Raw genomic sequence first — 25262 nt, 5'->3', positions numbered from 1 at the left:
TACTACTTTATATGCTACAACATTTTTATTAAATGTAAATCAATTTTTCAAAAATATTCAAACCTTAAAGTTTAAATCTGAATAACTTTACCTTTGAAGTAAGATATCCTAAATAATAATTCACAAACACATGTGAAAAATGCAATTAAATTGTACAGAATGCAATTATTTTTGCATTCAAGCCAGTTATCAAGACACATATTTAATCTAATCAGAAGATATGGAATAACTTTTAGTGCTATATGATCAAAACATAAGGGTGTGGGCAAAGTTAACACAATTATGAATAATTAATCTTTATAATTATTGAGGAAATTTTTTTATTAGTATAGGTTTCATTGCCTTTAATTCTAAAGCAGAATCTACTTAATAGTATTTATAAATATTCCTATTTATAAGGAATTATTATAAGAAATCATGAATAAATTATTGAAAAAAAAATTGCTTAATTTATTACTTCACATCTATTGTCTATCTTGCGGTCTTAGTTAACACTTTTGAGTATACAGTTTAATCTGAAATTAGATAAACTGAGAACAGGTAAATATTAACATTAATACTTAGTAATAAAAGTATGCACTTATTGAGTAAAGGTATTAGGAGGACCAGAAAGTAATGTCGCTTTCTAGAGTTAAATTTACATGACTATATGTTTAACAAGTTTTTATTTCTAATCAACAATATATTCACCTTCATTATCAACAACCTTTGGCCATCTAGTATACAAATATTCAATGCTGAAGCGGAAGAAATCAATTGGTTTTTCTGCAAAATATATTGACAAAAACAACATTACTTTTCGGTCCCCCTAAAATAATTACCAAACTCGGCTAGCAAAAATTATTTCTCTACCAGTGTATAGAAAGCCTTATTGCAATAATCATACTTAATTTCACAAGTGTGTTTATCTATTTGATAACTCGTTAGGCATATTATTTATATCTTATTGTGTGAAGTTTTATGTTTTATACATATGATATGAATTTCTTTGTAACAAAAAAAATAATAAAAATTAAACCTTTACGTTTTAAGGACATAAGATCGTTTTTTAAACCTAAAACGCTTACAGTAGCAAAGGATGATGACAGTGATTTTATACCAGAATCTCCTCAATTGCAAATCAATAACAAGGTATGTATATTTAAAAACAATTTATAGTATGTTCTTATAAATTTTACTAATCAATAGCGTAAATAAAAAAAATCCTGCAGTATTTAAAATTAAAAAAAAATTGAAATTAAAAGAAATCTTAACAGTAGTGGCAAACCTCAGTTAAGAAATGAAAAAAAGTAAATACATTTTCAGCACACAAACAAAATGCTAAATTTCTCACTGCAGTGCTAATTTTGAAAGAATATTTTCTTTTAAAATCATAATAACTACATCTTACTTTAACCAAAGGGTTAAAAGTTTTTGTTTTGATCTTTTAGCTTAAATTTCTGGAGTTAGCCACTATCTGTTCTATCATCTGAATTATCTGATAACTTGTTGATGTTTTATGGGAAACATTTATTAGATTATTGAATGTTAATAAAACAACGTTATTTTATAGTTTAAGAAATCGCGACGGAAAAGAGTTCTTTCTGACGACTCTGATGATTCTTCCCCTAAGAAAAAGATACAAAAAAAATCTCCTGAAGCTAAAATTGTTAAAAAGACACAGAAATCAAATGCTAAACTCAAAGAGGTTAAACCCGTTGACCTTTTTGGGAATGCTTCCATCAAGCGTACTGAACCTATGTTAAAAAAGAGCAAAGCAACTGAAACAGGAATACATTCTGACATTGAGTTTGAATTGAGTTTGATAGAGCTTGACGAGGTGGAAGAAATAAAAGCTGCTAACAGAAATCAGCAGAAATCAAGTAATGAAAGCAAGGACAAGAGTAATACTATACACATAGATGAAATAAAAAAAAATGACAAAACAAAGACTGACAAAAAGTTCACAAAAGAAGATAAAAACTCACCACCAAATGCAAGTGAAAAAACACCAAAGCAAAAATCAAAGGAAACCAAACAGATAAACGGTGAAAGCATTTCCCGTAATCACAGTAAAAACAATGTTGTTAAAGAAGCAAAGACTGACTTTAGTGAATTTATTGGAAGGTCTGAAAGTAACAAAGATCACACTCCTAAAGGGAAAAAAAGAAAATTAGACAACAGTTTAAATGAATCCGGTAAGTTAAAAAAAATTTAAGTGTCTTTAAGCATTGATAAAGTTAATGGTGTATTTAGATTTATACAGCTGTCCTATAAATCATTTTCAAACCATCATCAGGTTACAGGGGAGTAGCTCAAAAATATAAATAAAAAACCTTTATCACTTGTTATTATAGTTGGTTAAAGCTCAATGTGTAATAATTTTAACTATAACAAAAAGTATATTTAATTTGTAATGTAACCAGTTAATTGCAGTATGGATTTTTCCAATTGTTTACTAATGATGTAGGTGAAATGGAAGTAAAAAAAATATTGAAAAATATAAATTTGTATTCATATTAATAAAAAATACATACACAAGGGAACCTATTCATTCACTTTTTTTAATGGCAATAATTTTAAAAACAAACATTTTTTATTGGTTCTGACTTATGGGATACTCTGTATATGTCAGAAGTTAATTTTTTTGATGTTATTATTTCAGTTCTCACAGATGAAGAAAAGCATGAAAGGAGAATCATGTCGGCTGCATTGTACAAGAATTACCTAAACAGATCAGGTCCTAAACATTTAGGCTCAAAAGAGATGCCACAGGTATAAACGAACATTTATTTTATTATTTAAGATATACAAGGCTTGCAAAATCTCTTATAACACATTTGTTTTCGATTTAAACTTACAAAAAAATTGATAGTAACTATAATGCTGTAATGTACATGATGCTTTCAATCTAGCTTCTGACAACTGTGTGGTGATAAATAAAATATGGCCAATAATAATTGTAGGGCAATTATTAAAACCAAAGTGACATCAATAGCTTTATTATAGTATCTTGTATTTGATTCCTCCCATCAGAAATATATTGATTTAAATTATTACATATACATAAACAGCATATACCTGGTAGTAAGCATATAGATGAAAGCTATTTTAAGTGCCAGGTAATATACTTGCTGTAATAATCACATACATATATACATTAGTGATTTTACTGTAAAATTTATTTATAGTCTTTTAAAATATCATTCTACTCAATAACATATATAGAGTTATGGGTAACACGATATATTTTTAGCTTGATATTAAAGACTCAAAGTGCAAAAACTTGTTGGCTCAAATGTGTAAAATTATGAGTAGAATAAATTCTTGCTTTTTTCATTATTTATCATTATAACCATATTTACTTGACAATTGAAAATTATGAATTAAAAGTAAAACAACATAATATTAAATTTATATTTTTAATATCAAACTACCCTGACATTAGGCATACATTTTTTTTATAAAAACCGTTTAATAAGTTTTTCATTTAAAGGTTTAAATTCAGTAAGCATATTTATATTTTACAATTTTTTTTCATTATAGGGAACACCAAATTGTTTAAAGGACTGTGCATTCATTTTGACTGGAGTGTTAGACTCATTTGAAAAAGAAGACATTGTAAAGGCGATTGTTGATTTTGGGGGCTCCGTTAAAAGTGCTGTGACTAAAAAGGTTTGTATATTTCATCTGTTTTAATATCAAGCTCTTGTAAGAACTGTTTGGTGTTTAAAATTTAATTTTAATATAGTAGTTGTTTTAACATTAGAGACTTTCTCAAAAGAATTATTGTTATTGTTATGCCCATTTCTGGTTTAAAATTATTGGGCTAATAAGGCGAGTTATAACCTTCAATCTTAACAATAATTATTATATCATTATTCTGGTTAGTATCATCTTATAACATAAAGGGAATGTAACTTATCTTTAGATGATTGATTGCCCTATATTATATACAAAAAATTGTGTCACATTATTCTTAATAGAATTTTTAATTTATTACTGTAATCAAATAGTAAGTGAAGTGAATTTCTTTATAAAATGTATATTCTTTATTAATTCTTCCAAACCAATTTCATCCGAAACCGTGAGATGTCGTTTTACAGTTTTTATCTCTTTAATTATGTTAAAACAGCGTCCTCACATCAGCCTTTAGAGTTTGCCATAGTAAGAAATCATTTGGAGCAAAATATACAGTTGCGGAACAATATGAGTCGAGTTTTACAACCTTTTATTTCAAAAAATTGAGTGATTAACACCAATCGAGACTTGAAGCTTTTAATTTTTCAAAATTTTTGGGGCTGAACCAAATGATATTTCAGTTATTGACAAACAGACGCTTGGCAAAAGTTATATAAAGTCCTACCAACATAGAAAAAAATTACCTGCCTTCGTAATATACAGGATTAGTGTACAGTTCGACATATTTTATTTAACTAATCTATAACTGCTATGTATGTGGTGTTGCACAGTATAAGGTACAATAGGCAGAAGAATAAGAGACCTAAAACAAAGATCTGCTGGTTTCGGTTTTGTAAAGCATTGTATTTATAGTATACTGCTTCAACAGCATAGTATGTGTATATTATAGTCCCAACTACATTTATATAAGATTAATATTTGAAGTGTAAGTTAACAAAAGTCATTTAAAGTGTAAAGGATTCTTCAGGCTTGGTTTATAGCTGTACAATGGTATTTATTAGTAAAAGAAATGGCAAAAAAACCCTTTTGAGTTTGTTGTGGTCTTTTCTTAGATCAGCAGAGCGCATTTGGAACTCACAGCATTCATGGAATATATATATAATAACTGTATAGTCTATTCAGGCATTCTTCTTATGATCTATACAAGTTATCACTATAATCGATCCTGAGTGGATAAATGATATGAAAAAATTAATAAGTACCAAATATTACACTAATGTTTTTTTTAAATGTCCCCGCTATTGCTGGCCTCTCGCTCTCCCTAATCGTATTTATGTGCAAGGGCATAACAATCTTATTTATAATATATAACATCTAATAAATACACTTATTTTCTTTCACAACCACACTTATGTTGTGAATAGTATTCCAAATTTTGTTTTTCTGTACAGGTAACTCATGTCCTTGCGGGCGAGGATCCGGGACCAGCGAAAATGGCAAAAGCACAAGAATTAGGAATAAAGATTATTAATGAAGATGAATTTTTACAAATGATTAAAGATCTATCTAGCGATAAGGTGAAAAACAAAGAAAAAGAAGAGTTTAAATCGGCTAAGAAAAATTTGAAAAAGGAACAGTCCAAATCACCTAAAAGAAACCAACTGGAAATTAAAACTGAAAGTGTAACGCAAGTGAAAACCAAATCTAAAAGCGAAATCAAAACTGAATGTGAAACCAAGGAATCAGAATTTAATGTGCAAAGGAGTAAATCAGATGGTGTCGTTCCTGTAAAATCAGAAACAATTAATAACCAACCAGAAATTAATAATACAGGTGTGTTTACACTCATAATAACAAACTGGTGCTTCAACTACTACAGATTATCTAATGGATTCAGGCGTTATTTTGCGGAAGTCCATCCTAAGTAAGAAAAGGACCAATACATAGCTACTTCCGCCATGCAGCAGCAATCCTGCAATAAAGTGCACCGCCCGCCAGCGGTGGTAGTTGTGTAATTCGCATTGTTTGCCGCATGCGCATTTATCAGCGGGCTGGCGGGCGGTGCACTTTATTGCACGACTGCTGCTGCATGGCGGAAGTAGCTATATATTGGTCCTTTTCTTACTTACTATGGATTATACAGGTTAATTTAAAATAAGTGTAAAATAATCAAGTGGGGAAATGTATAGCTTATTTGCTGCCAATAAACGTATAGTTATACCCTATCCAAAAATCAAATGGTTTCAGAAATTATAAATAAAGTAATGATAGCAAGAAAAAAAAAAAACAAATTAATGCAACAATTTTCAGTGATCACTTTAAACTTTTGTGAACAACAATCATATCCTAAAAAACTTGTGTGATAACTTTACCCTGTATATTCTATATTTTTAGATCAGTGCTTATTTATCGTGAATAAGAAAAACGTCATTCATATCTGGATGACACGGATCCCGCGGTAGCACACCTAGTTATGGGTGACGCGGCGTCGAACGTGTTAAATTACAAAATATCTAGGTGATTTTTTTTTTCAGGTGTGTTCAAATCAGGTGTACAACCAGTTAATACGATGTTATGGGTAGACAAATATAAACCTACAAGTTTAAAACAAATCATAGGCCAACATGGTCCAGCCAGCAATGTAAAGAAGTAAGTATATATATATAGTTACTGAGGTTTAAGTAAAAGCTTCCCTTTAGTACTCTTATCGAAGTAAATGTTCTATTTATTGAACCAAAAGGTCATAAATTGTTTTAAAATAATGCTTGTTATAACTAATGTACTTGTTATCAATTAGAATGTGGTGTCCATAGCTTATCAGGGGCGGCCCTACCTATAGTGCAGGATGTGCTATGCACACGGGCGCCGCGGCCCTCCCTGAGACAGCTAAGAGCATCGTCTTGGACCATCACGGTACAACAATGACATGACAAATGAATGACATGACAGAAGTGGCCAGCCAGCGCGGTGGCGACATTATTAAACGCGAGCGCCCTATGGGTGGCTTCTTTTTCAAACATTTTGTTTCAACTCGAAATAAATCATTTCGCTTCTATTTCGCTGTCCATAAAACTTAAAGCACAAGACGAAACATAAACTATCTTAGTTCACCGCTTAGTTTCGCAACAGAGATGTACTACCGGGATAAAAACAATGAGTGTTATTCGCCATCATAAGAAGAAAGGCCGTAACTTATACCATACTATAAGCTATACCTACTTATAAAATAGCTCGTTGGAATATAAAAAAGATTTCCCCTGGCCTAGGGGGCGCTAGAGTTTTCATTGTACACGGGCGCTACACGAACTAGAGCCGTCCCTGTAGCTTATAAATTTTTAAAGAATATTTTTACATAAATGCTTACTCTTAACATTTAATCAATAATTAGTTCACTCATGAAGTATATATGGTAAATGATATATGTGACGTAGCTATCACAAGGAAAATTGAGGAACATATCAAATCAATTTCCCGGGAGATTAGCCGATCACATTTCTCACCAAATTGTTAAGAAAGTCTAAATAAAGGCACTAATATTTACGTTATTTTATATAAATGTAAACCCAAAAAAAATTAAAATTTTTAAATTTTTTTACAATTGTTGAAGCGCACTCATTTGTCCAGAATATCGTCTATCCCTCTCACTTGCTTAGAGAAGTGCGATTGAAAGAGCCCTGTATTCACCCTGGCTGGCAGAACAAAATATAATTGACCAATCCAGCACCTGATGAAGAGAGTGATATTGTTTTATAACGCCTTGCATTGCGTTATAAACGTCTTTGGAAGACATTAAAGAGCATGAGCACCACCGCCGCGAGCGTTGACTGAAGGGTTTAGATCTCTCTTCTCTCCCCCCCCCCCCCTGTTTGCATACCTTTTGCGCGGTATAGCAGTTTCAGTAGCATTATACTTAATATTTCTGTATATTAAAATATATTTAAACTTTTTTGTAACTATAATTTTCAGATTATCTACTTGGTTGACCAATTGGTACGCTAACAGGAAGGCCAAGCTCGCTAAACCAAACCCATGGGCGAAAAATGACGACGGGGGATATTATAAAGCGGCATTACTATCTGGCCCACCCGGTGTTGGTGAGAAATAATATATTACAACATTAACATAATTTATTTTGCTTATTTTTAATCTAGAAACTTAGTATCAAAAATATTTTGGCTTCTCTAAAAATTAATCAGACCTCAAGTTTCGATCTTAAAATCCAAAATAATTTGTTCATTAAATTTAATCTGTGAAGAATAATGTAATAACGTGATTGGTTAGGGGAGTAAAAGTTTTATAGGTATCAATTACTGTATATTACACACTATACAACAATGCTTTCAGAAATAATAAAGTAATAAAATAGTAAAATAGTGTTTTGAAAATTCGGATTACTGCTATAGGGGCAACATTACATCATTGTGAGCGGCGCATCGAAAAGGGGAATTTCACAAAAATAAAAATGTTTATTTACGTCGGTATTATAGCAGCAACATTACGTCATCAACGGCGCATCTAAAAAGGGAATTCCACAGAAATAAAATTGTTTATTTACGACTGTGATGTGGAAAAACGTTTATTTAATTATTAAAACAATTTGTGCGCGGAAAATGAATAATTCGCCTACGCGCGGTTGCGCATCGAACCATGGCTCAAATCCGACTCTCTAGAACTCCAACGGCCGCGGGCGCACGTGCTGCGTCTTGGCTACCTGCTGCCAAGAGCAAGCAAGAGCGCGTATCGTGCACGCCGTGCGAGTGAGCGAGACGAGTGGGCGAGACGAACAAAAGGTTAAGCGTTGTGACGACGTCCGCGGGAACTTTCACATATGGCGGCTTTTTATATAGCAATATTATTACATACTCCCCCTTTTGACCACGACCAGTGACCTCACAACTGGTCAAACCGACACAAGCTTTCGCGGTCGGCCGCGAGGACGTTTTGGAGCCACAGGCTCAGGAATCTCAGTGCATTCTTTTCATTTCCCTCTCGCGAACGATAGCGTCTTAAGTCAGAGACATGATACTTCCCAATGGTAATGCCGGACTTATCAGGAAACGCTAACAGGTACGTAGTTGGGCTAACTTTCTTCTGAACGACGTAAGGCCCGTCTCGTTTAGGTACGAACTTAGCGCTGACACCTTTTGCAGAGTTGCTGAGAACGTGCGTTTTCACCAATACGAGGTCGCCGACGTCGAGACTGTCACATTTACGAATTTTATCTTTAACAGCTTTGCGGAGGTCTTGTTAGTGTTCAATACTTTCTTTGCTGGACTGAAGAGTATCTGCTTGTCTTAGCAGATAAGGTGTGATTTGCGGCACGTAGTTCTCCGCTTCGACAACTGCACGCAAGTCCGTCTGAGCTGCAATTGGTGAGCGAAGTTCGCGAGCAAAAGTCAGGTATGCAGGAGTCTGTTGGTTTGCTTTTGTCAACGATGTGTTTAAAGCGAAACGAATAAATGGCAGAGCTTCAGGCCATTTTTGATGGTGATTTTCCACGAGGATAGCCATTTGCACCTTAAGGTCCCTGTTCTTCCTCTAGACAGGATTCGCTTCTGGATGATACAGGGGCACCCGATTCTGCTTAACACCCAAAACAAACATGGCTTTCTGCATAACATCGGCGACGAATTGGACACCATTGTCAGAAATTAATCGTCTAGGAACGCCAAAACGAAGGAAAACCTCCTCTATCAAGATCTTAGCACAAACTTCAGCAGTAGCTTCAGTAAGCGCAAACAGCTCTTCCCACTTACTGGCGGTGTCTTCGATAATAAGGACCCAACGTTCACCCTTGGGACCCTTAGGAAATGGACCGAACAAATCTACTGCTACAACTTCGAAGCGCTGTGCGGGTACTGGAGTCTGCAACAAGCCTGAAGGCTTCTCATTCGAAGGCTTGTAACGCTGACATTCAGTACAAGACTTGAGATACTCCGCTACAAAACGACGCATTCCAGGAAAATAGAACCGCTGGGAAATACGATGCAAAGTCCTATCAACACCACCGTGACCAACTGTTGCAGCGTCGTGACATTCAACCATCACTTGCTTCCGACGGCTGAATGGCAAAACAAGCTGCGGTTTTTCGGTTTCTGCTTCCGTATATCGGTAAAGTATCCCCTTTGACATATGATAACCTCTATCTGTCCACCTACCAATCTCCACTTCTTCCTTTCCCTCCAGGCCCAGGATAATTTTCGCGATTTCAGGATCTGCGAGCTGATCTTCACGAAGAGCGGTTGCCTCCCATCGTGACGTTTCAACCACCACCGTACAGACGCCACAAGCATCTCGAGCCTCCTCAACGCATGGCGGTCGACTGAGCGAATCTGCGATGACGTTAGTCTTTCCTGGAGTGTAGTCCACTTGGAGATCGAAAGACTGCAACTTCATAGCCCAACGGACCAATCTACCTGCAGGAGACTTCAAGGTTAGTAACCACTTCAGGGGTTGGTGGTCGCTGGCGACGCGCACGGGATGACCATCGATGTAGCCGCGGAACTTCTCGACTGCCCACACAACTGCAAGAGGAGAGGTAAGTGATTTCTTAAGTTCCAAGAACGCGGTGATTTGAGCTTCGCCCCACAACCAAGACTGATCTTTCTTCGTCAGCATAGTCAATGGTTGCGCAACCTTTGCGAAGTTCGGCACGAACTTGCGGAACCACGAGCACGTCTGTAAGAAGGATTTCAAGTGCTTTACATTCGTCGGCTCGTTCATATCGACGATGGCGCTGACTTTGTCAGGGTCAGGCGACAGCCCTTGAGACGAAATCACGTGACCTAGATACTTAACGCTTTCTCTAGCAAACACGCATTTAGCTCGATTGGCGCACAGGCTGAAGATACGAAGGCGATCGAAAACAGTTCGAAGATCCTGTAGATGCTGAGCAAAGTTTTCAGAGATCCCGATGAGGTCATCTATGTAACCTAAAATAGTCACGCCTTGCAAAGCAGACCCCGAACGACAAATGGTGACACGAAGGCGGTCTTGTCGCGATCCTCTTCCTTGACAGCAACCTGCCAGTTACCTGCCTTGAGGTCGATGGTACTCATGAAACAGCTTTTGCCAGTATACTGCAGTAGATCGTCGATCACCGGAAGCGGATAGGAGTCGACCTTCGTGATGGAATTCAATTTGCGATAATCCACACAAAATCTGTAGGACCCATCCTTTTTAGGTACCAACAGCGCTGGTGCTGCCCACGGAGACTCGCACTCTTCGATGACACCCTCCGTCAGCATCTTATTAATTTCAGCCTCCATAACTTCTTTTTTCGCAGGCGTCAGGCGGGACGGCGATCGGCGGGTGGGTGCCGGTGTCAATGCGGTGTTCAGCGAACGACGTCGGTCATCCCCCTTCTCGGAAAATGTCCCCGTATTCATGCAATTTCTGCGCAAGGCTTGCTCTTTCAGGTGGTGACAGCATCATACCCTCGTCCGAACGCAACATGTCGGCAGAGGCGCACCCGATGAAGTTACGTGATTTCTCACAACGCAAGGGGTGAATGACCTGAGGTTGATCAGCTGTGAACCATGTTTCATTAAAATATCAATAACCAAACCAGCTTTACGTATAAAATCAATGCCTAGCAATGTTTCATTGTTAACTGCATCTGGAAAAATTATAAATGTGATAGGTATTGATGCGCCCGCGAGCATCACCACAACGTCCACCAGTCTGACTGTCACGTCACGCACTACACCGTCAGCAAGTTTTACAGTCATGACGCTACTACGCATCGGCTGCCCTAACTTAAGCAACAAGGAGTACAGCGTGGATCCGGCAACGCTACGTTTAGCCGCCGTGTCTAATAGACCGGTACCGCGATAGCCAAAAATCTCTATGTCCAAAATTGGACGGCCTTTGGTACAAACATCCCGACGCAAGCGCTCGGTATGCGAGTTATCCACTGACCGCGCATCAGGCACATCATATACATTACAAACAGAATTTAAAAAAACAGATTTACAATCAAAAGAAACATGGGCTTGACATTGCGATGCCTCGGTTTTGGAATATAAATGCCTTTTTGTTGACATGAAATCGCATGAAAAGAACGAATCCTTTGTGTCCGTATTTTTTGTATTACAGTTAACACAATTAGCACGAATAACACCTTTCATACCACAACCGTAACACGAAACTGTATGCGGATCACTTTTAGATTTAAGCCTTGAGCACTCGTCGCGATCATGTCCACTCTTCTTGCAATAAACACAAAACCGTTTACCTCGATTCGGCGCATTCGCTGCGCTTACCACAGCAGGTACAGCGGCGGCGGCGTTGCACGTCGCACGCGCGCGCGCGCCCACACTTCCTGCTCGCTGATCTGACGGCGCGCGGGACTGCGCGACCGATGAGACCTCCATCAGCGAATCTTCTATGCAGCGCGCCTTTGAGACCAACTCGTCAACGCTTTGTACACTTTCTCATGTTAATCGCTTCCGAATACGCTTATTTAAGAGACCATAAATCATATCTACATGAATTCTCTCGTCCAATGCATACGGAAGTTTGGCGATCGAGGCGCGTAAACGACCGATGAATACTTCCGATTGCTCCCGGTCTCCTTGCTCAGAAGCGAAGATGTCTCGGAATATTTTATGCGGGGGGCGGGGCGCTCCGTACATAGCGCGTAAGCGCTGCAGCGCGTACTCCCTCGACGCTATCGACGATTTTACGCCTCGGAACCATACGGCTGCCTCTCCTTCGAGTAGCATCGGTAAACCACGAAGTGCATGATCGTCCGCGATGTTTATACATTCTTTGTATATCACAATCGCGTCGATAAATGCTTCCAGATTGCCAGAGTCGCGTGAGGCGCCATTGAAACGAGCCGTGCAACCGGCGAAGTTTCCCGACGGAGACGGATGAGCCGAAGACGACGATGGTGATGGTGATGGCGCTCCTGTGGTGAAGGCCGGCGATCGCAGCACAAGACTCTCGATTAGCTGGTGGTTTGACTCCGTTTGAGCCTTGGCGAACGCCGCCATGAACGACGATAGCTGCCCCTCGGTCATGAACCTGTCCGAGTCCTCATCCTCGACGTTGTTACGGACGCCTGGAGCCTTGCGACGCGGCATCGCAAACAACAGATGCAAACCACGAACGAAAATGAACTTGACGAAATTCACTCCGATAACGCACAATTGTTAAATTTTCGATGGGATTCTTCTACGACGCTAAGATGGCGAACGGTTGAGTACGCGATTTCGTCGATAATTAGCGCGTAGGCCACGGGTTGGGAGCCAGTGTGATGTGGAAAAACGTTTATTTAATTATTAAAACAATTTGTGCGCGGAAAATGAATAATTCGCCTACGCGCGGTTGCGCATCGAACCATGGCTCAAAATAAAATTATTTATTTACATCAGAATTATGGCAGCAGCAATACGTCATCGTGAGCGGCGCATCGAATAGGGGGATACCCCAAAAATATAATTCTTTATTTGCATCTTACAGAAGTTATTTGCCTACGGCATTCTTATGGATAAAATAAATTAATTAAACATATTTCAATGATCACATGAATATTGGATATAGGTGTAAAAGTTTTAAAGCTTTTTGCGGACTAAAGAGCTTTACATTCACACCTATAAAGGTTTTATGACTAACAAATCTTGCTGTATAAATGAAATAAAAAACTTGCACCAGATATTTGTTTTATAAATATATGATTATACATCGAAAACAGGTAAAACTACAACTGTGAACCTCGTGTGTAAGGAATTGGGCTTTGACATGGTTGAGTTCAATGCATCCGATACGAGAAATAAAACTTTAATAAAGGAACAAATTGGTGAACTGTTGACTAGTACTTCATTGTCTGCATATGCTAGAGGTATGTAATGATTTTGTTATTATTTTTTTTACCAACTAATGATCTCACTTCTCATTTATACGTTCTTAGGAGAGCGGTCATTTCTTACAATTAATGAATTCATTTTAATTTCCAAAAAATCGTTTACTTTTAACCTAACGAGTTGTTGGAAATGGGTAGGAGAATAACTTGCGGCAACATCGCTTCCCTTTTGCAAGGGGAGGAGTGTTGCCAACTTTCTTGCGGTTTTGTTGCAAGGTGGTAGGTGACGTAAGTAGGCAGAAGAAAACCGTGTAACAGGTAGTGTGGATGGGAGGCCATGCATGAGTGATGCATGATGAGATAATGGAAATTGTGAAGAATGAGAGAGGGGAGGAAAAAGTAGGAGGGTATATGTCAATGTCTCGAAAAAAAGATAGGGAAAAGAGTGTTTTAAAAAAAAACTATGAGATGGTCCTGTGACACCTTGTGTATATTTAAAGGCAATACATCTTAGTGTGATATTTTAGCAGATTTAAAATGTCCGAAGATGTAAAAATACAACAATAGCTGGTGATAGCTTTAGTAACATAATAGTTATTATTATCATCATCATCATTTTATCCGTGGGGCATCCAACTGGACACTTGCCTACACCATAGATATCCAACAGAATCGGTAGGAAGCTATCTGGGAACAGGTCTTTCTAGGTATTTAACAAAGTCATCAGTTAAATTTAAAGGTGGATCTTCCATGCGATACGTGCTAATCACAGACCAGTCTCCACTTTAGAACTTTAAAGTTACAAAACAAAAGCTATCTGTTTTGGCCTCCCCGCCACTAGAACTAGTATCTAATTTTAAAACTTAATAATGTCTTCTGATGCTTTGCCCAAAGTTTTGGCTCTGATGCCTCTAGCCTCTCAGCTACGGTGTGATTATGTTTGCGTCCTGTGACCAGACCCCTCACTGGAATTGAATAAATGAACTATTAAATTACTGGGCAACATAAGACACACACTTTGTTAGATTACATTTTTTAACACTTTTGGAGGGTTATTCCTTTGTAGCTCTCTGAATTTTGATTTAAAAAATAACAGTTTTTTTCATGTACATCCGGCAGTAGTTTACAATCTTGCAATTGCGGTAACAAAATTTCTCGCGAAATTTTCAAGCCTCACCCGATTTCCGCAACTATAACTATTCACTTTGTGGCGATTGTTTGTTTTTTAAAAAAGTAAAGAAAATGTTCGATTTCGATGATTATTTTTAGGCCTCCCCACACTTCCTGTTTTTTTCATGAGTGTAACTTTCGAAAATTAAGGACTAATTGCGATATTTTAATTTAATGGCTGCGAACAGGTCTCGTTCGCATGGAGATTGGCGCGTGACTCTTTGTTATAACTTTACAGGTGACACAGGCAAACAAGCAGTAAGTAAGAAGCATGTACTAGTAATGGATGAAGTTGATGGAATGGCTGGCAATGAAGACAGAGGTATGTTGATACCATTTACATTGTATTTTATCAGGGTTGAACAATCTCTTTGAAAATGCGAGCCATTTTTCGAAATTTTAAATTTTTCATCAGGACGGTAAATCTATGGAATATACGATTAACAGTATTTCTAATTATATTTTTTTGGCTACTGTAATGGTTTGATTATTTTGTGCTACTAATATGTTAATAATATAAGTACAAACTTAACAATTTAATATGTCAAACGATAGACCGCCACTTTTAAGGTCTCGCCTCTCCTGAAGTTCGATGATCGATCTTGCCTTGCCCGCATCCAGCGACATTATGCGATCATGATTATGTCGTTGGTTTGCCTAGTAAGGGGCCTACCTTTTTAGGGGGGACTTCAGGGTGGACACAAGATCTGCCTTCTGGAAGAAGCCCGAGAGGAAGCTGTGCCTCCCCCGGCATCCTCGCTTTAGCGTAGCAACACGAAACCATTTCGCGTTGCTGCTTTTCGGGTACGCATTCAGTGGACTATGAAGGCTCGATGCGCTTTAACCCTATTCTAGTGAACCCAGGCTAAAGAGGTAGTGGTGGCCTACCTTCGCCAGGTATACCGTCTATAAGCATTAATTAAAATTCTTTTCAGGCGGCCTTCAAGAATTAATTGGTCTGATTAAGTCAGCCTCTGTGCCAATAATCTGCATGTGCAACGACAGGAACAGCCAAAAGATGCGCTCGCTCGTCAATTATTGCTACGATTTACGATTCAAAAGGCCAACGGTGGAGCAGATAAAGGTATTAATTACAATTACGTTATAATCTTCTGCGTTTCTGATTAAAATTCGATATAATTCAAAAAATGTTTTTTTTTCTAGTCAGCAATGATGTCGACGTGCTTCAAAGAGAATATCAAGATACCGCCAGATGCGCTGACGCAGCTGATCGTGGCTGCCGGACAGGATGTGAGACAGACCCTTCACCTGATCTCCATCTGGGCAGCGGATCCAAAACTCGCAGACGCTGAACACTTGAGAAGAGATGCTAAGAACATCAAAAAGGATATTAAACTGGTAATTAATATCTATTCTCTTTATCGGTATATTATTTATGGTATAAATTAAAATGTATTTTCTATAAGTCTAAAAAATTAAAAAAGCTTTTTGTTCAGAGAAATTGTTGTGTCAGTCTACTTTATATTTTAATAACAAAAATAAAATCACTTTCACTGTAAGATTTTGTTATTAAAAATTCAGTACATTCATGTTGAGTAAGCAGTGAATTTTCATTGTCAACATTAGCCACATACCTTACTCATCAGACAGTTCTTAATCATTCGAAGGTATGCCTGGTGGAACCTAGTGATTGTAAACTTGACTTTCTCGTATAAACAATTTATTATGCAATGTGACTAAGCCCTTGGAAATGTGATTAAGTTCTTTTTACATCGAATAAAAAAGTGTCTTCGTTGTTCTTTTAAGAATGAGTAATTTTCATGAGTGTATCGCTTAGTCCAATAGAAATATAATTATGAAATTTATTGACAAAGTTAAATTGAAATAATGATGTATTGTGCTAGAGGCGTGTATGTCCAACTGTGGACACTATATGGCTTTAATTGTGATTATGATTAAAAATAATTTATTGTATTCCAGGGCCCATGGGAAGCAGTCCGCAAAGTTTTCACCGCCTCTGAACACGTTAACATGTCTATAAATGATAAGTCGGATCTCTTCTTCTACGATTACAGCCTCGCGCCTCTGTTTGTCCAAGAAAACTACCTACAAGTCGTTCCGCACTGTCCCAAGTAATCCATTTGTTTTACAATCAAATATATTACACCCTTTCAAGGAGAATTTTGTTGATACAGCTTTGATACATCTTTGATACATTTTTTGTTTTACAAATAATGATAAAAACTGATTTTCTTACTTAATTGGATGCATATTTACTTAATTTTTGCAAAGAAGTTATGGAGTTGGCTTATTAGTAATATAGAAGATATGAAAACATCTGTAACATATTAAGTAAATGAATATTCAATTCTTTCAGACTTCCAAGTTTGTTGATCTTAATCCCGTAAAATACAAAGTTAATTAATAATGTTTCTTTCATGTATTGTTTTTATTTATATTTTATTAATATAACAACAAATTTTTTTTTAATAATCATAGTTAATATTCCATTATAGCCAATATTTTTTGTTGTTTTAATTAATAATCAATTACTTTTGTGTCTTACAAGATTTAAATCAACAAAACGATTCATAATCGTAATTAAAATAAAAATTATCGTAAGAATATTTTATTTTATCAAAAACTGAATTTTTTTGAAACACTTGTTTTTATTTCGATTCTAATATTCTATCACTTTTTATAATACATTTATGCTTTTATCTGTTGTAATCTCAGTGCTGAGCCGATGACAGCTTACTACTTGCAATGTTAAAATAATTGTCGGTATAAAATTGCTTTTTAAAGCCTACTTGAATAGAGTTATTTTGAATTTTAAAAATTAATTAATTACTATAGTAGATAAATTATATCGATTATTAAAAACTATCAATTTAGCGGTTTTAAAAATCACTAAATCTCATTAGAATTGGTTTAATAGTGTAATGTACTTTATATTATCAGGGATAAAATATTAGAGAAGTTATCTCAAGCTGCGGACAGTATCAGTTTGGGGGATCTGGTAGAGGCGAGGATACGTGGAAGTCAAGCTTGGAACTTGTTGCCCGTGCAGGCAAGTTATATTTTAATATATTATACATTAAAAAAAACAATTCATTAAACAGAATATCTTCTGATAATCATGACAACCAATTGATTTAAGGTTCAATCTTTGAATTAGATTGCTTATTAAGTGATTGATCAAGCCAAGGCCAGTCACTGCATATAGCTTCTGCTTAAATAACTTAAAAGCTACTACTGGCCTCCTAAACAGATGAAATAAATAATATAAAAGCCCAAGCCAAGATAAGCCTAGCTGAGTGGACACCAGTGAAGTTGAAAAAATACTTTAAAAGAATAAGTATATCAAAAAGGACATGTTTGTTGCAGGCTATGTACAGTTCAGTGATTCCGGGGAATGCGATGGCGGGCCACGTGGCCGGTCAGATCCAATTCCCGGGCTGGCTCGGCAAGAATTCGCGCCGCAGCAAAATGCAGCGCCTCGGACAAGAGATACACGCGCACACGAGACTCAGGTAGACACTTTTATTTATTATGCAGGATTATTGGTTATAGATAAAACGACTCAAACCTTTGACTCTTTAAACAATAATTATATTAATAGTAACTTAATCAAAATTCGTATTATTACTTATTACAGAAATCAGTGGCCTGTTGCATTCCAATAGGAAAAAATGAATGAATGTAACATATTTCACATTGAGAATTTAAAAGTTTTGCTGACAAATGAGCTATACATTCACTACTTTAAAACTTTTACACCTATATAAATCATCCAGTATATTCCTCCATTTACCATAACAAATAAGATAATTAATTAAAATATCAAGTGATGTCCTCTTGTGGAATCTATGTGTGTGAAATACCTGTACTTCATTGCTTTGTGTACTTAAATAATTGTATACAAGATTTAAATGTCAATATCAAACAAAAATTTAATATGTTGTTCGGGAGAGGCAGTTATGTTTTTTGAGCCACATATTTTCTACATATTTAAACATGTTTACCAATATTTGCATTCTTCTGATGGTCTAAGAGAAAGTAATAAACTGGCCTGTCTTGTAAATAAGGCACTCATTTCTAAATTAAAAGAAATGCATTTTCATTCTGGTAGTTACGAGTTAGTTTATTTTAATTTGTGTATATGATAAAAATGAACACTTATATTTACTATATCAGTGGCACCATCATACAATCGACTTTAATCTTTTAATGTAGATATTATTGGAAATTTGAAAGCAGGTCTTAGTCCAGCAGTGGACATCCTAGAGATGAACAGACAATGAATTACATTTAACATTTATGAAGGTAATAATTGATTTTGAAAAGTTTTTATACATCTCGTCTGTTGTAATTTGTATTTGCAGTACCTCAGGCTCTAAATCATCGATCTTCCTCGATTACTGCACTCATCTACGAGACGCCGTGGTAACACCAATGTTAAAAGAAAGAGCTGATGGGATATCACAGTCTCTGGAGGTCTTGGAGTCGTATCATCTTTTAAGAGAGGATTTAGATTCGTTAATTGAGATATCACTGTGGCCGGGGCAAAGAAATCCATTGATATTGGTTGAATCTAAGGTAAATTGTTATTTTTAAATATTTTTTTAATAATTTCATAATATTAAAGTACATAAAGTAACCATTATTTTCATTAATAAATCAAAATTAACAAAATTGTTTTTACACGATTTCTATGATTTTTCAAAATCTAAAACCACAGATTTTAATTTGTTTAAATTTTGCTGTTAAGTACTTTGTAGTAGTTTTTTAACAATAATCTGTATGGTAAAAAGTATATCTTCAGCTAGTAGATTAATAAAAAAAAAGTCCAAGTAAAATTTTTATTTTTTGTTATATTCAAAATATTCTTTCCAAGTGTAAATCCCCGCAATTGTGGGCTTATATAAAGTTGCACCCACAACACCGTTATTTTTTATGGAGAAATTTTTCCATATGACACTTTGGCAACATCTTATAGCAAAAATATTTTATTTGTTTATGTCATGAAATAATTGTCGAATTAAAGTTTAAAAAGTTCTCATTGAAGTTTATCTGTTATTTAAACTTACCTCAAAATTACAGAACGCGGCCCTTAACATTTTAAATTACAATTTTTTTGTGTCTTTTCAAAAATGTTCACCAAATTGAAAAAATACGAAAATCCTTTTTTTGTATAAAGAAGTAAACTTAAACATTCTTTTGTGCCACGATGTCACCGGCTTAATTCTATTTTTTAAATAATCTATATGATTCAGGTGAAAGCAGCAATGACGCGCGCGTACAACAAGCGTGCGAGCGCGCTGCCATACGCGCCTGGTGAAGTTCGAAAGGGGCGTGCACGCCCTCAAGATGACGAGTTCTTGGGAGACGAAGACGAGGCCAACGAGCAACAGGACACGGACAGCGATCCGGAAAACGACGCTCTCATTAAAGTAAACAAACACAAACTTTCTCAAAAATCCATCATGATCGTCATTTGTGTGACGTTAATAGGAGGCGTTGGATGCAGGCTGCTTTAAGTATAATTTCGAAATCATTACAACCTGCTGAAAGATTTGAGCCTGTTAATAGTAAACATCAGCTCATATCTGGAACAGGCAACTTAAACGGCATTGATAGGATCATCATATAGGAAGAGAGAAGAGACCTAAAATATAAAAAAAATGTTGTTCATGTAAAATAGAGATAATTCTTAATATCTCCAACGCCCCACGTGTGTTCTCTAGTCTTGCTGCCACCTCTCATAGCTACAGCGCTACCGCTCCTTGACTGTGAATGAATGTTAAACTGTAATTATTAGAAGTAATCCAGATATCTCATGTCTAGTAAAATGTTAAAAATGATGACTTGCTTGTGGTTGGAAAAAAATATGTAGAGATAGAGAGGATTAGAATTAGACAAGTAAATTAGACATTAAGTCAATGTCAATATGTTACCCAAATAGTTGTTAATAAAAAGAATGTATATATACATATATAACTTATAAGCATATATACAACTTATAAATAATAATACGCAAAATATTTGTGATTCGGAGCAAAAAACTATGTCTTTAAAAATCTGTTGCATCTGTAAACAGGCTCATAACTTTATTGTTATATCTAAAACTAGTTGAAAAAACATCTAATTAAGTAGTCCAATCTTAATTTGTTACAGCGGAAAAAGGTGAACGAAGATTCATCATCTAGTAAAGAAAAACCGAGTACAAGCAAGGGGAAAAAGAGAAAGAAATAATTTAACTATTTCGGCCAATCATTTTAACATTATTTCGAATATAATTAATGTGTAAGATGCTATTTAATGTCTGTTGGTATTTTTTTAATCATGGTCTTATTCCTTTCAATATATACTCTGTGAATCTTTGGTATTATATATTGTACAGTGAAAAGGCCCAGTTCAAAACTGCATAAGTGTTGTATCTGTCTAGTTGCAAATATATGTAAGTTGCAAAACTGCTTGTCTGGGGCCATTCATAAAATACATTAAATATCACTTTTCTTAACCCCCCAGTTGTTACATCGTTACACTTGCAATCCCTCTTGTAATATTATATCTCAAAATTTAATTAGACCCTCTTCTGTGAATGACTATTAAAAATGTCTTAAAAGTGACTAAGATATCTATAGGCATTGTAATATATTAACGGTGATTGTCACACTTTGTTCAACCCACCATCTAACCTCTTGACACATTAAGGGATCCCTTCTACTTTTGAGGGTACAAATTTTATGATCGGCCCCTCTAAGACGGAGTATAAATCTCAAAACACAAAACTATATTATATCACAATGAGCTATTTGATCAAGACCGGCCTTTATTATTATGTTTAAAATATATTTCATTTGTGTTAGCATACTTATTATATGGCAGTTTGTTTTAACTGGTTTCAATCATTAATCTCATATCCACAATTTTGAAATACAGACAATAAGCAATTGAAATATATATATATTATTTTGTTTACTGTTTTAGTGTGTATGCACCACTTTGTGCAGTTATGACTAAATTTGTTGTGATCTTAACATGTAATTGTAGCTACTATCATATAATAAAGATGAATATAGATGGTAGATGATATAATAAATCTCATTTGTGTTAACGGTCCAAACAAGTAATCACCAGTGATGATAACAGGTGGAGCAATTCAGGAACAAGTAGGTCAAATATATATGTTAATATGAACATGCTTGCAGAAGGCAGGACACTACTTGTATGTTTCATCGAATTATGACTTTTTTAACATGGCAAATAAATCTTTACAACTAAGGTGAACAAGTACTATGACCTTTATTGACGAAATAAAGAATAAATCACAGTGAATTTATATACAGTAGAGTTAGGAGCAATAGTATAAAACCGAAATTAATCTACAACCTGCTATAAGGTTTTAGACTTGTAAAGAACGAACATCAACTCTTAACTCACAACTTTCTATAACTGGTTTTTTAAGCAGTATCAATTGTTGAAAATTAGGTTAGGTAGATAAGAGTCTGGTTTTTGAAGAAAAGCCCCAAAGCATTGCAAGATTTTAAATCTGCTAGGTCATTGTTAGCCATCTGCACCATATCAGGCATTGCTTCTTGTAATATGATGTATATGGTCTCCAACACAGTAAATCTGTTGTATGAGAAGTTGCATTGCTTGAATGGACTCTAGTTGGTACTGGAACTTATTGAAAAGAGAACACATATAGTTATTTTATATCATAAAAGTGTCAAAAATCACTCTTGTCTATTCCTGTTACTGGCAGTAGCAAATTTGTATTGTGACATGCTACTAAATCTATAAATGTATCAATCCTATATAATCTATTTCTAGACAATATCACTTGACCTAATTTTGGTCATTAATGCTTTGCATCAAATGTTGTTTGTCCTTTAACATTTATAGCTTCACCAAAACTGAAGACAGAAGCATTGATAATGACAACACTGAGTCCACTTTCAAGTAAAAATATAATATACTTTGCAGTAAAGAAAATGAGGAATACTTAACTCTAACCTGTTTCTTATATTGCAATATTGTATGCATGAACCTTGTTAAACAATGTATGATTTACTGCCATTATTTGAAAATTATGTAAAGTATTTATGTTAAATAGTTAGAAACTGTTTTATTGGTTATAATTAAAGTACACTTGTTAGAAGTTAAGCATGTTAAAAATTAATACCATTTAAATTTTTAAGATTTTGTATGAGATAAGATAAATGTAAAATTAAAGTAAAATTCTTTAACATTCTAGGTTATTTTTTTTAGCCTTTTAATCACAACAAATTTTATTCCATGTTCATGTATATCTACATATACATACATTTATATATAAATAAAAGAAATGTTAGACTGTTATCATAGCACATCTTTTAAACTTGAGCATTGACTACATATATTGTGTAGCCACTTTTGCCTTTAATCTTGATATAAAGTCATCCTATACAGATCTTAAAAAAATCCATAATCCATATTCAGTTGTAGCAATTATTGACCATTCCTTAAAGATGTATTTTACAATCTTACTTCGGCAAATACCATTTCTGATTTTTATGTTTACTAGTTTTGCGAAAACATTTTTCTCACTTGATTTTGAGAATATATGTCTTCTCATCAAAACAAAAGAACACTTAAATATTGCATTTGTGTTAGATTCATATTGTTGTAATAAACCTGTCAGTTTACTGTTTTAAATGGTTTCAATCATTAGACTGATATACAGTTCAATAGCACCTGATGTTGATGTATTGAAGGGCAGCGCAAGACTGGTCTTTTGGTAGTCTTTGAGGGAGGCGTGTTTTGCAGTGGGTGTCTATCTCCTGGAAAAAAAGAGCACTAAATATCCCTCAATATGCGTATGTACATACCTACTGTTTTTAAATGCCCAGCATTTAGTCCACATTGAAGTAAAGAAGCCATAATTGTAATATTTTCTTTTGGTACCTATTTACAAGTCAAAATTAATATTCTGTAAAAAAAATTGCCTTTTCCAAAATAACTATTCACAATTAAACTTACCTTTAGGAAATTGGGTCATAAATAAATAAACCACTAACAACTGCACAATCAACTTTATTACATAATTGCTATTAGTTTTAGAAGGTATAATTTAATATTAATCCTTTCGTATCTTGGCTACTCTCGGGTCGTCAGGCCTCATAATTACATAAACCTGTTTGTATCTCTTATTATCACCATCCCTAGCTATATAATTTCTAACCCCAACTATGCCCAAAACAATACCAACGACGGCCAGACCTGTGGAGCCGATTACTTCTGGAATCTCATTCCAACCTTGTTGAAGAAGTTGGCCGAGTGTTCTTCGTGTGGCTGGAGCAGCCATTTGTAGAGTTAGACGTTTAAGATACTTTTGTTAACGTCCTATACAACGATTGATTTCGTAGTTTAAAAGGTAAGTTGTACGAATTGTCGATTGTGATTTTAAGTCTATTTTAGTGACAGCTGACTGCCTGCCTTGACTACAAAAAATTCGCCAACCGAAAAATTAAAAATACTTTATTTATATAACTGAATATTTTAAATTTGCAAACAAATGAGGTTCTACTACTGTTTTCTTTTAATTCCACACAATATTATAGGCTACTTAGTTTAAAAAATGGTACATGTCACGTTAAAAATAAAAGAAATATGTTATAATCAGAAATTTGTCACAATATCGTGGCAGTGTCTCGATCGTGTTATTAGTTTAAAACAGCTAATATGCCGATGCCTAAAGAAATAGGTCATCAAATTAAGTTTGCCAATACTCTATCTGGTCTTTTCAAAAGGGGTTGGTGGGAAATTCCAGAGATTATGAGTTCAAGCTGTTTAGGTATTGTTGGCATCATTCTTGGTATAGTTGGAGTTCATAATTATAACCAAAGAGATGGAGATAATAAGGAGTACAAGTCCGTATATATGATTGCAAGACCTGATGACCCAAAAATTTGTCGGTTTAAAAATCCTGTGTATACAAAATATAGGTAACTAATAAATACTGTAAAACGTATAAATGTTTTGTTTTGCGAATAAATTGTAACAAGTTTTTGATTATTTGTATTCTTTGTGCTACGTTTAAGGATCTTAGTTAATGTGCACTTAATTGAAAGCCTGTTACTTCATGTACTTTATGGACGTTTTAGTTACTCATCACAATAAAACGTGTGGTAGTATCAGGTATATTGTATATTAAAAACAACTATCACTTCATTTTTATAATAATTTTTTGGCAAAAGGATTTTGAGAAATGAGATATAATCGATATTATAATACTATCGATTAGATCTCTATCAATATTTATATCATAAATTATATTATACTTAATATTCCTACCGTGTGAGGTAAACGTATAAAATCGCATTAATAATATGCGCTTGTGCCCCTTCTCCCTTTTATAGAGCAGGTAATGACATACGTAGTGGCCAAGAACGGTAGCACAAGATTTTCTAGCTGAATTTATGGCGCTGGTCGCGGGCGGATCATTATATATAAATAGCAAAGTTAGAAATGATATATATACGCTCATATATAAATAATAACATAGAGAAGCTGTAAATAAAATACAAAGTCAATTTTATATAAAAAAGGGTTTTATCAAATTAAGTTAAATAGATATAGATAGCTTAGACAATTAGCTGTACCATTCTACAAATACTATCATTAGACTAATAGATCGTACGTATGAAGAATTTAC

At 35.1% G+C, this 25262-nt stretch overlaps 2 protein-coding genes across 2 annotated transcripts; one reads left to right on the top strand and one right to left on the bottom strand.

The window, feature by feature from the left end:
* The first annotated feature begins 962 nt into the window (after positions 1-962).
* Gnf1 (germ line transcription factor 1) lies at positions 963-22718 on the top strand. Its single transcript, XM_068772252.1, has 17 exons — positions 963-1131; positions 1553-2177; positions 2645-2754; positions 3526-3654; positions 5073-5454; positions 6156-6270; positions 7588-7715; positions 13322-13468; positions 14838-14921; positions 15535-15683; positions 15764-15958; positions 16541-16692; positions 17522-17630; positions 17948-18093; positions 18946-19159; positions 19837-20013; positions 20738-22718. Exons 1-17 carry the CDS (start codon positions 979-981, stop codon positions 20813-20815), a joined length of 3093 nt encoding a protein of 1030 aa, XP_068628353.1. The 5' UTR covers positions 963-978; the 3' UTR covers positions 20816-22718.
* A 907-nt stretch (positions 22719-23625) lies between these two features.
* NdufA3 (NADH:ubiquinone oxidoreductase subunit A3) lies at positions 23626-24023 on the bottom strand. Its single transcript, XM_068772916.1, has one exon. The coding sequence runs from the start codon at positions 23910-23912 to the stop codon at positions 23685-23687; it is 228 nt and encodes a 75-aa protein (XP_068629017.1). The 5' UTR covers positions 23913-24023; the 3' UTR covers positions 23626-23684.
* Between the last annotated feature and the right edge of the window lie 1239 nt (positions 24024-25262).

The sequence above is a fragment of the Battus philenor genome, unplaced genomic scaffold (genome assembly GCF_028537555.1).
Source record: "Battus philenor isolate CCGP_79_NKW_IND1 unplaced genomic scaffold, ilBatPhil1.0.hap1 SCAF_5, whole genome shotgun sequence".
Taxonomy (NCBI): Eukaryota; Metazoa; Arthropoda; class Insecta; order Lepidoptera; family Papilionidae; genus Battus; species Battus philenor.
The sequence above is the reverse complement of the archived record's forward strand: the minus strand, read 5'-3'. Positions and strand labels throughout refer to the sequence as shown.